Below are 13,156 nucleotides of genomic sequence, written 5' to 3'. Positions count from 1 at the left end.
GAGAGTCCCTTGGACTGCAAGGAGAGCAAACCAGCCAACCCTAAACGAAATCAACCCTGAATATTCATTGGAAGGACTGATGCTGAAGCTGAAGCTCCAATATTTGGCCACCCTAAGCGAAGAGCTGACTCATTGGAAAAGACCCTGATGCTGGGAAAGATTGAGGGCAGGAGGAGAAGGGGATAGCAGAGGATGAAATGTTTGGATGACATCATTGACTGAATAGATATGAGTCTGAGCAAACTCCAGGAGATAATGAAGGACACAGAAGCCTGGCATGCTGCAGTCCATGGGGTTGCAAAGAGTTGGACATGATGGAACAACTGAACAACAACAACAATAGGGTAATATATATATGTTATTTGCACAATATATATAATTTGTATTACATGTGTGTGTGTGTATATATATATCCATATATATCTGTTTCTCTAGAGAAGCTTCACTAATAAAGATCGTTGCTGTTTAGTCGCTCAGTTGTGTCCAACTCTTTGAACTTCAAAGAACAGATGGAATTCATTGTCTTGTAATCTCCATGCAATGGCCTGTCGGAGCTGGAGATTACCTCCTATAGATATGAGACCCCTACTCTCCCCTGCTATCCCGTGGTCTTATGTACTTTCCTACCCATCAGAACACCATCTTGGGGAAGACTTGGGAAAGAAGGAGTCAGGAAGACTGAGTTTTTGTGAGAAAGGAGTCAAAACAGCTTACTCTGGAGAGATTTACATCTGAAGAAAATATAATATTGTAAATTCACAAGTTTAAACTTCCCCCTCCCTTTCTTACTCAGCAGAATAGAGGCTCAGGAGAAAGAAGAGATTAATAATACAACCTAAAGAGCTATGGGATTTTTTTGTACATTTGAGCATAAGGCGTAAACTACAGTCCTTTTATAGTTACATTAAAATAATGTCTGAAATAGCAAATGTTTTAATTATTATTTCATTAATCATGCTTCAATATTTAAACAATCTCCCCTTTGCTCAAATGAAGTTTACATCTGCTTGTATGAATTTACTACCACTTTAATCACATGCATAGCTAACTATTACGTATTTTAACTTATTTAGTAAGGGATACCTGAATTAGGAATTCACATTTCACAGAGGGAAGGAAAAAAAAAGGCAAAGTTTAACTAGGCGATGTTCATATGAATGATTAAAACTGAACAATGTGACCTTACCTTTCTGAATATCCACTCTCCCGGGCAAACCTCTGAAATGCACCCATGGGATCTGAGCCTGTGCTTAAGATAAATACCAGGGGAGTGTTGTATGACATGTCTTGATACAGAGTGGGGAGGTCGACAGGTGGTGTCTCTATAAAGGCTTTCCCAAGATTTTCTATGACAAAGTCTGTAAGAGCAAAAACCACCTGAAAGTTGAAAGAAAAAACATTAAAAGGCTACTGGATGAGGATCCATTTCAACATAGTATCAGAAGCTCTACCCAGAGCCATTAGGCAAGACAAAGAAGTAAGGCATCCAAATCAGAAAGGAAGAATTAAAATTGTCCTTATTTGCAGATGATATGATCTTATAGAGTCAACCCTCGAACAACACGAGTTTGACCCAAGATATGGGTTCATTTTCATTTTTATGCATCTGAATATCCAATTTGCCCAACACAATTTATTGAAGAGACTATGCTTTCCCATTCTGTTTGCTGTAGTGGCTATGCCAATTTACATTCCTGCTTACACCACTCATAAAAATGAACTCAAAATGAATTAAAAATTTAAATATAAGACTCCAAACCATAAAACTCCTAGAAGAAAACAGAGGGGAAAGGCTCCTTGACGTAGCTTTGGCAATGAGATTTTGGATATGACACCAAAAGCAAATAATGAAAGCAAAAATAAGCACGTGGGACTGCACAAAATAAAAAAGCTCCTGTGCAGCAAAAGAACCAACCAACAAAATAGGGAGACAACCTATGGAATGGGAGAAGGTATCTTTGAGCCATACATCTAATAAGGTGCTAAAATCCAAAAATATATAAGAGATTCATGCAACTCGATAGTAAAAAAATTCCAAACAATCAAATTAAAAAACAGGCAGAAGATCTGAATAGGAACTTTTCCAGAAAAGACATATATCTGTCTGCTTAGCATCATTAATCATCAGGGAAATGTAAATCAAAATCACAATGAGATATCACTTCATACCTGTTAAAGTGACTATTATCAAAGAGACAAGGAATAAATGTTGGTGAGGATCTGGAGAAAAGGGAGCCCTGAGGCATTGTTGCTAGGAATGTAAATTGATGTCTCCACTATGAAAAACAGTATTTATATTTTGCAAAAAATTAAAACCAGAACTACCATATGATCCAGCACTCACAATTCTGGGTATTTATCTTAAGAAAATGAAAGCAATAACTTGAAAAAAATACATGCACTGCTGTCTTCACTGCAGCACTATTTACAATAGCCAGGACATGAAAACAACCTGTGTCTATCAATGGATAAATAAAGAAAGAAAATGTGATACATACATATATAAGAATATTATTCAGTCATAAAAAAGAATGAACTCTTGCCATTTGCAACAACACAAATGGACCTTGAGGGCATTATACTAAGTGGAATAAGTCAGACAGAAAAAAACAAACATATTATGTTTCATATGTGGAATCTTAAAAATAGCAACAACAAGGCAAAATACTCTTTGACATAAATCACAGCAATATCTTTTTTGACCCAACTCCTGGAAATAAAAACAAAAATAAACAATTGGGACCTAATTAAACTTAAAAGCTTTTGCACAGCAAAGGAAACTATAAACAAAATGAAAAGACAATCCTCAGAATGGGAGAAAATAATTGCAAGTGAAACAATTGACAAAAGACTAATTTCCAAAATATACAAGCAGCTCAATATCAGAAAAACAAACAATCCAATCAAAAAGTGATTGAAAGACCTGAACAGGCATTTCTCCAAAGAAGACACACAAATGGTCAACAAACATATGACAAGATGCTCAATATCACTCATTATTAGAGAAATGCAAATCAAAACTACAATGAGGTATCACCTTACGTGGGTCAGAATGGCCACTAACAAAAAATCTACAAAAAAATAAATGCTGGAGAAGATGAGGAGAAAAGTGAACCCTGTCGGACTGTCGGTGGGGATGTAAATTGATACAGCCACTAAGAACAGTATGTAGATTCCTTAAAAAACCAGGAATAGAACTACCACATGACCCAAGAATCCCAGCACTGGGATTGAGATGGGGATGAGAAAACCATCATTCTAAAAGATACATGCACCACAGTATTCACTGAGGTACTATTTACAATAGCCAGGACATGGAAGCAACCTAGATATCTATAAACAGATGAATGGATAAAGAAGTAGTGGTACATATATACACAGAATATTACTCAGACATAAAAAGGAATGCATTTGTTAGTTAGTTCTAGGGAGTTGAATGAACCTAGAGCCTGTTACACAGCATGAAATAAGTCAGAAAAAGAAAAATAAATATAGCATATTAACACATATATATGGAATCTAGAAAGATGGTACTGATGAACCTATTTGCAGGGCAGGAATAGAGATGCAGACGTAGAGAACGGACTTGTGGACAGTGAGGGGGAAGGAGAGGGTTGCATGAACTGAGAAAGCAGCGTTGAATCATATACATTGCCATGTGTAAAATGGATAGCTAATGGGAGACTGCTATATATCACAGAGAGCTCAACACTGTTCTGTGACAACCCAGAGGAGTGGGATGGGATGGGGGTAGGAGGGAACTTCTGCAGGGGAGACATATGTGTACTTATGCCTGAGTTGTGTTGCTGTGTGGCAGAAGCCAATACAACACTGTAAAACAATTAACCTCCAATTAAAAATAAATTTAAAAAATAGCAACAACAACAATAAACTTCTGGATACAGAGAACACACCGTTGTTTGCCAGAGAGCAGAAAATGGATGCAGAGGGTGAAAAGGTAAAAATAAAAATTAAATGTAAAAAATAAATGTGTGTGTGTGAAAGAGAGAACACACTTCATTTCCCAAGATTGAGATTCTTAACTAGAATTACATAATCATACATGGTAGAGCATTTGTGTATTTTCTAAGAAGGCTTGCAACTTTCATCATATTCTTCAGAGGGTCCAAGAGACAAAAACAACAACAACAACAACAACAACAAACCTCTCAACATTGTAAATCAACCATACTCCAATAAAAATTAATTAAAAACAAACAAACAAAAAATCCTTGTCCTCAGGCTGACCTGATTTCATGACTGGGAGGGGTAGGAAATAATTTTCTATCAAGCCCCTTTGCTCCTCCCCTCTCCAAGCCTAGGTGGTGCCTGAGGGGGAGTGACTCTGCCCACTTCTGGTGCAGGGCTCGACTCCATTTCTCATTCTATTTATTTCTTTTTTGTTTCCATGAGCAATCACTCTAACCACAGCTTCAAGTCCTGGCTCTCAGCTCTTCCTGGTCCTTCTCCTCTGGAACCCTCTTCCTTCTCCCAACTGGTCTGCCCTTGAGTTTCTGCTAGGCTTCCCCACCCAGGGGCACTGTTTCAGGTCTCCCTGCCGCTGCCCGACACCCTCCAGTCTGCCCCCACAGGTTGTTGGTATGACACAGGAAATGACTTATATGAGAAGTTGAGACTATCACCTCTTTGAAGAGGTCCTCCTTGATTTCCTACTCTAGTTTCCACTGTACTACTTTTATTGAAACTTTCATGTCCTTCTTAGAACTTTTTGCAAGCAGAAAGTATTTTATTCTTTCTGTCCCTTCTCTCTCCCACTAGAATACAAGCCTTTGGGAGTAATTTTTCTTTTTCATAAGAAAAAGAGAATTTTTATTTTTCACAATTGTATCCTCAGTGCCTGGAATACAACAATTACTCACCAAGGTATTTGTTAAATGTTCTATGGACAGAAGCTGAGGGACAGGTTCTGGTCTTCAAATGATAGAAAAGTGAGTCTTAGGTCTTTTCCTGAGTTTGATCTTCTTTGGACCCGAGAAATGCGAATATAGGCTGTGAGACAAGGCCCCATAGCAGGTGGAATCTTGCATGGATGTAGCCCACCAGCATCTATTCTCTTCCCTAGAACTCTTATGTAGTCATATTTCTACTGCATGATGCAATTTTCCTATCTGTAGCTGATTGGACGAGGAACAAAACTTAAGTTGAGCTGGACCAATCAGAATCTCTCTCTTGAGAATTTGAAACTAGAGGAACAATTTCAGTTGAGTGCTATCAATGGCAATACAATAGAGTTATGTTCAGTGAGTTGCCCAGTGAGCTGCTCCTCCTGAAGTGTGATTAACTGGCTTTTCCTCAAATTTAATGAGCTACCCCAGTATCCTTTTATTTTAATATATCCTTTTTAGTCTTGAACTTATTAAATTTGTTCTATATGGCTGCAACCTTAAGAACCTTAGCTCATACACAGAGACACAGAACCTGAAACAAAAACAACAAAAATTTCCCATAGTCTAGAATTTTCTAGCCTATGTCTCAATCTTTAAAACTCCTTCTTTGGGACTACTGCTGTTTAATCATCCTTTCATCTTTGTCAGTATCCGACCTTGTAGCCACTGTCCCATATCCACTGAAGACTTGCCACCTAGCTTACAGCTTCCTCTGCATTTATGTCTGTTCCAGTGATTTATCAACTGTGTCTCAGGCATTATCTTGTCATCATCTGGGGTGACACAACCCGGGTTCAGGGTCCAGAAGGACCTCCCACATCCTAACTGCACAGTGCCTTCACCTCAAACTCTAGTGCACATCATCTCATCACTTTCTCAGTCACCCACACCTATGGCCACCCTCAGGACATGGTCACCACTTGGAACTTCTCATTAGAAGTTTTAAGCTCAACTTTGATCCCAACCTCTCCTGTCCTTCTAACTGTGCTACATTCCTAGTCCAACTACATTTGCTTCCAAAGAAACTTTCAAGGTTTTCCCTCTTCTCCCAGTCTATAAGCTTTTTCTTAGAGCTCTTCCCCTTTATAGAACTACTTTTACCAACAATCTCAATGACCTTCTATCTTCCATTCATCTATTTCAATTATCAGTAGCCCAGGCCAACCCCACAGCCTTTCTGTTTTCCTAAAGAGACAGTAGAAAATCCTACAGTATAGCCTCAATATCTCCAAACTATGGTTTCACTTTCTCCAGTGCATTTTCTTTCTCCCATTTCTCATAGAACACCCTCCATTCATTACAATCTGTTGATAATTCTTGCTGTATTGAAACACTACGCCTACTGGGTTTCCACATCATTTCTTTCTCCTGATGTTCTTCTTGCCCCTCTGCCTCTTCCTTCTTAAGGGCTCTTCATCCTTTCTCTTTGTCTTTTCAAAGTTGGTGCTCCTCAGGGTTTCATCCTTTGCCCATCTGTCCTCTTAACCTATTATTCCTCTACGATTTTAACAACTCCTGTGGTTTTACTTTCCAGGTCAATGTTAATGATTCCCCAATCTCTATTTTTTAAGCTGTATTTCTCTCTAAAGTTTTCTACCCAGATATTAATTGGTCCCCAGACTACTATACATTTTGATATTGGTAGATACTGCAGACTCAGTGACGTCTTTATCTAACATGTTTCTCCTTTCACATTTGTTTAGTTGTTGATACAACTCTCCCCTTTGGCCCCCACGCAAAAACCAAGAGCCATACTAGTTGCCTCATCTCCACATCTCACTCCATCTCTTTAATCTACTACCTCTATCTTAATGCAGGTTGCCATAATTTTAAAACAATTTTTATTGAAGTACAGTTGATTTACAATGTTTTATTAGCCTCAGGTGTACAGCAAAGTGAATTATATATATACGTATATATGTATATATCTCCATTCTTTTTCAGATCCTTTTCTCATATAGGTTATTACAGGATATTGAGTAGAGTTCCCTGTGCTGTACAGTAGGTCCTTGTTATCTAGTTTATATATGGTAGTGGGTATATATTAACCCCAACCTCCTAATTTATTATTTCCCTCCATGTTTCTCTTTTGGTAATCATATGTCTGATTTCAAGATACATGAGTCTGTTTCTGGTTTGTAAATAAGTTCATTTGTATCATTTTTTAAATTAGATTTCACATATAAGTGATATCATAGGATATCTCTCTTTCTCTGTATGACTTAACTTCACTTAATATGATAATCTCTAGGTCTACCCATGTTGCTGCAAATGGTGCTATTTCATTCTATTTTATGCAAGCTGCCATAATTTCTTACATAATTATGTCAACCATCTTCACACTGGTCTTGGTGACTATGTTATTTTTCTGTTCAAATGCCTCCTTCCCATTGCTGCCAAGTTCTGAAAGGCTCACCAATCCCCTGCTAACACCATCCAGCGGAGCCCTGACCTCCCTGGCAGGAAGCACAAGTTCCCCATGGCAACATTAAGGAAGTTCCTCTAGGTCCCTGGATGACTCTCCAGCCTTTTCTCTCATCATTTCCTGTATAAAATATTGTGCTCTATTGATAACACAAAGTCTCCATTTCTTACTAACAACACAAAGTCACAAACCACTTCCCAAATTTGGCCATTGTTACTTTCTAAATAAATCTAATCAGTCCATGAATCATAACTGGCTGGTGAGCTTTAGCAGAAATAATTATAACATAGTTCTTTAATGAAAAATATCCTACCTTTTCTTCTTTACAGCATTTAATAAGGATTAACTTGTGGAAAGAACTTAGTTCTGGATGCCAAAAATTATAGCTTGTGGGCACCTTTTCTGTTGTTATGAGTTGATCACTCTCCTTCATTATAGAATAGGCGTCCGGATCAGGTGGGTTAATATAAGTCTCAAAAGACCCTGGAAACACAATTTTAAAACATGCTTTAATTACAGTTGCTATGACTGTGATATTAAATAAATGTGTGTGTTTAGTTGCTCAGTTGTGTCTGACTCTTTGCGACCCTTGGGACTATAGTCTGCCAGGTTCCTCTGTCCATGAGATTCTCCAGGCAAGAATACTGGAGTGGGTTGCCATTTCTCCCCCAGAGGATCTTGCTGACCCAGGAATTGAACCCACATCTCCTGTGTCTTCTGTGTTGCAGGTGGATTCTTTACCCACTGAGCCACTGGGGAAACCCATTAAATAAGTATATTTGGTAAGGAAAAAATTTCTACGTTTACTATCAGTTTTTTATATTACTGCAAATGTAAATATATTAATCTCCCTCTACCCAACCTAATTAGGAAATACTGAATTCAAAATTGGATCAGAAAATGAATTCAAACCACTTACAAAACATGAAGTTAAAACAAATGACAGAGAAGTTACCAATTAAAGGATGCATAGAGATTTATCAATCAAATGTGAGCAAAAAAAAAAAACCAACCCTAAGTGATAAGAAGTGATGAGTAATATTAGCTATATTAGAATTCAAGGCAAACATAATTAAATGGGACAAAATAGGTCGTTATATTAATTACAATATGGACCCAATAATAAAAATATAATAAAATAAGTCAATATGTGTCAGACAATAGCATAAAAATACATCAAACTATCGCTGCTGGGACTTCCTTGGTGGTCCAGTGTTAAGAATCTGCCTTCCTATGCAGGGGATGTGGGTTTAATCCCTGGTTGGAGAACTAAAATCCCACATGCCAAAGGGCAACTAAGCCTGAGTGCTGCAGCTAGAGAAAGCCCGAGTGCCACAACAAAGACCCAGGGTAGCCCCACCCCAAAAATGCCCCCAGAACCCCCATCACTGTTGGAGGAAGAAGAAAAAGCAGAAAAAAACATAGCAGTGATAGAAAATAACACAATTATTAGTGTGAGACAGATGAAGCAAATAAAATATTCAGGCATATATACTTTTTTTTTTTACCATATAAATAACATATGAATAAATTGTGCATTATGCATGAGTCCTGAAGAATCGATGCTTTTGAATTGTGGTGCTGGAGAAGACTCTCGAGAGTCCCTTGGACTGCAAGGAGATCCAACCAGTCAACCATAAAGGAAATCAACCCTGACTATTCACTGAAAGGACGGATGCTGAAGCTGAAGCTCCACTACTTTGGCTACCTTGATATGAAGAACCGACTCACTGGAAAAGACCCTGATTCTGAGAAAGTCAGGGCATGAGAAGAAGGGGGCGACAGAGGATGAGATGGTTGGATGGCATCATCAACTCAAGGGACATGAATCTGTGCAAACTCAGGGATATAGTGAAGGACAGGGAAGCCTGCCATTCTGCAGTTCACAAGGTGGCAAAGAGCTGGACATGACTGAGTGACTGAACAAGACTTAGCACTGAAATTCCTGCAGGGTGCACAATGTGCTGCTGTAAGCCGCTCAGCAGACCAACACGACCATCTAGTGATGAAATAGGCTGCTGGGGTTGAATATTACACTAAATGGTTGGCTTCCACGGCAGGCTGGAAAATGACTTTTTCCAGCTAGTCTGTGGGGCTCTCCTCTGAGGGCCTAACAATAGCAGCTACAGAGCTGGTGACAGAAATTTAGTGCCACTTAAGCTCATGCCCCTGGAGCAGTAGGTAATTCTGTAAGACTTCTAATTTCTGTGTGAAATATAGACAATCACATGGCGTGAGACCACAGGGTAGAGCACACCACAGCACTTTTTACTGGATGCATTATTCTGAGAACCAGGTAGTGGAAACATTTATTCCAAAAGGACTTCTTTTCTCCTCAGGTTCTCATTATTGTAATGTAATGGTCACTAGGGCTTTGGCTAATAAGGCAGGATAATTTAAAATTCTAACTCCCAACTAATAGAACATGAAACACATAGGCACAAGATTAAGGCAATTAGGAAGCCATTGAAGGTGAGTGGCTTTGAAATTAATTATTAAACTTCACCTGCAAAGATCTAAAGCTCACTTTTAGAACACAAGCCATCCTACCACACACAAACCTTCGTGATTCTGCAGGATTTCCAGAATCAACCTTGAAATCTAACAAATGAAAGCAAGAAAGTTGTTTTAAATTGCTAAGATTTTAGTCTCAGATGACAGTAATAAACAGTGTCTTTTGTCCAAACATGATGAGTTGTTTTCAGAATTACTTTGTCTTTCAACCTTCACCTCTTTCTTTGCCTCTATGTTTATGAAGCTCCATCTAGCCCTTCTGCTTTGGGTCTTTCCCCAACTGTCCATCACTAGACTTCTCCTATGAGTATTTTTCTTCTGTATTCTACCTCTTCCTCTAGCCATCTTGTTTAATTGGTCCACAATATAGAAACACAATTTTCACTTGGTTTATTTACTGAAGAGTATTTTATTTTTCCTAGTCTTTATTTAGAAATCAAATGAGCATGTAAGGATCCCAGAATTTCTGGTCCACATAGCCTTTAAACCACCACAGTTACTGGGTGTACTCAGGAAAAAACCCATTCATATGAGAAGTAGAAGAATAATTACTAAAAATAATAACAGAACACACAACTTCAAATAAGTACAAGGAAAATAAAAAAAAAAGAATGTGGACAACTGACCTGAAGGCAAGAAAGAAGAAGTAAAAAATAAAGAAAAGCATGCCAAGGAAAAAATCCCTATAAATAAGGTGACGGAAGTAAGTCCAAATAAATGAGGATTTTCTCAACTCTGCCACTACTGCCATTTGGTCCAAGTGGTTATTTGCAAGTGGTCATTTGTTGTGGAGGGTTGTTCTGGTTGTAGGATGTTTAGTTACATCTCTGGTTTCTACCTACTGGATGTCTGTAGCACCACCCCAGTTGTGGGATCCAATAATATCTTCAGAATGTCCCCTGGGGAACAAAACCTTCCCCAGTTGAAAGCCACTGAAATAGAGGTATAACCAACTTTACAATAGTTGGATTAAAAATTGCTTGTTTAAAAAGAGACTGCCATGTTGCTCAAAACAACAAAATCCTACTAAAGATACACTGAAACATGATGATGACCCAGAAGAGATAAAAATAAAGAATGCAGAAATATACAGAGGGAACACTAATGAAGACACTTCTGCTGTAATAATATCTAATAATACTAATATTAGAAAATATATTTAAGGCAAAAAGCACTATTCAGGTATTTTACTTGTTAGGAAGATAATCACCCTAAACCTATTTATGCTTAATTAACAACATCAGTTCCACAAGATATAATGGGAGAAATTCTAGAATTACAGAGAAATTGTCATAGTGGTGTACCTTAATATATCTCTCTTAGAAATGACTGGTTAGGTGTAAAAAACAGTAAAATAAATACCACAATTAATAGGTTTGAATTAAAGTTTACATGGGGCTTCCCTGGTGGCTCAGTGGCAAAGAATCTGCCTGTCAATGCAGGATATGTGGGTTCAATCCCTGGGACAGGAAGATCCCCTGGAGGAGGAAATGGCAATCTGCTCCAGTATTCTTGCCTGGGAAATCCCATGGACAGAGGAACTTGGCAAACTACTTTTAATGGGGTGGCAAAAGAGTCAGACATGACTTATTGACTAAACAACAACAGCAAAGATTACATACACATAGTAAAACATGGGGGGAGAGTAACATCGACTGTTATAATTCAGAGCAGGCATAACCCTTGGGAAAGAGGGAAAGGGGTCTATGAAGGAGTATACGGGAATTCTGCGATGCTAGTGCTGGTCTAGTTCTTGACTTGGGTGGTAGCTCAGAATTGGTCAGTATTTTATAACAAGCTGTTGATTTTGATTTGCGTACTTTTCCATATGTATGCTATCCCTCAGTAAGAAGTTAAAAAAAAGTACAACCTGCCATGCTCAGTTGTGTCTGACTCTTTGCCACCCCATGGACTGTAGCCCCTAGGCTCCTCTGTCCTTGGGATTCTCCAGGCAAGAATATATATTGGTGTGGGATACTATTCCCTTCTCTAGGGGAATCTTCCTGACTCAGGGATTGAACTTGTGTCTCCTGCATTGCAAGAAGATTTTTTACCATTGAGCCACTAGGGAAGCCAAAACCAGTATGAGATGAAGCTAAAACAATACTTGGAGGTAAATGCATCTCCTTAAAATGGGTATAATTGTAAGCATGAAATATTGAAAATTCATGGGCCAAGCATTTACCTCAAGAAACCGGGAAAACAAGTAACTCAAAATTTCTTAAAAATGAAGACTTTCCTAGTGAAAAATACTGATATTGCAGAAGAAGTTAAAGGAGACTTTTAAAGTTAGGATTCATGAATTTGTTTACAATCATCCTTTTTGATGTATTACCTATGCGTACGGAAATAGGAAATAACACTATATATTGTGTAAGTCCTTTAAAAACTGGAAATAATTCTTCTAAGTCACAGCAGGCGAACCATGTGGCAGTAACCAGCCAGGGAAATTCAGGCTTAGGTGGGCGTTCCTGTTAGAAGACAGAAAAAAGCGAATAGTAATTCACAAAGACAACCAAAGAATATGCTTTCACCTTGTCTAAGTGAAAAACCAAGCTCTAACAGCATATTAAAAATAACCATTTTCCCAGGACAGATATAAGATATGGTGAAACAGATATGCTATTGAATCAATTCTACCTGTTGGTGTTTGAAATTAAGTGCAGCTGATGAAAGCTTTTCATGTTGACATGTGCTGAAAGTCATTGATCTTGTGAAGGGTTAACAATAAATCTGTAAAGTCTACTTGTAGCCTGTTCTCCAACATGCCACACCAGTCTCTCCCCACCCCTCAAATATTCTTATATTGATGATTTTTTTCCTAGAGAACTAGTTTCCAAATCCAGTTCCTATATGTTCACACTTCTAGGAGACGGGGAAATCTGAGAAGTAGAGCCAAATAAGTAGCAAGACAAGTAGTACTCTCCTTCCAGCTGGGATGAGTGTGTATATGTCTAATCATTTCACATCTTCCCAGCAATTTCAGGGAAAAGTATCAATATTATGCTGTCTGGCAATATTCCATGAAGCTCTCACATGTGGGTAAACAGTTTTCAAAGAGACAGAGAAACAGCTATAACTGTAGACTGAAACTAGATCTTTGAAAATTTAATGAATATTTGCCTGAGGCTTTTATCAGTTCTGTTCAGTTCATTTCAGTCATTCAGTCATGTCCAATTCTTTGCGACCTCATGGACTGCAGCATGCCAGGCTTCCCTGTCCATCACCAACTCCCAGAGCTTGCTCAAACTCATGTCCATCGAGTCTGTGATGCCATCCAACCATCTCATCCTCTCTCGACCCCTTCTCC

General features: G+C 38.4%; 1 protein-coding gene across 1 annotated transcript in view; it reads right to left on the bottom strand.

Moving 5' to 3' along the window:
* DNAH6 (dynein axonemal heavy chain 6) overlaps nt 1-13,156 on the bottom strand; it is a 271,992-nt gene that overhangs the window by 44,787 nt on the left and 214,049 nt on the right. Inside the window, exons 62-64 of the mRNA XM_086326512.1 lie at nt 12,182-12,317; nt 7,646-7,815; nt 1,187-1,377 (exon numbers count right to left, since the gene is read on the bottom strand). Coding sequence (XP_086182638.1) covers nt 1,187-1,377; nt 7,646-7,815; nt 12,182-12,317 — 497 coding nt within the window. The remainder of the gene's footprint in view (nt 1-1,186; nt 1,378-7,645; nt 7,816-12,181; nt 12,318-13,156) is intronic.

The sequence above is a fragment of the Bos grunniens genome, chromosome 11, assembly GCF_055505025.1.
Source record: "Bos grunniens cultivar Pamir isolate PY7600 chromosome 11, Bosgru_T2T1.0, whole genome shotgun sequence".
NCBI classification, from domain to species: Eukaryota; Metazoa; Chordata; class Mammalia; order Artiodactyla; family Bovidae; genus Bos; species Bos grunniens.
This window is presented reverse-complemented; position numbering and strand designations above follow the sequence as displayed.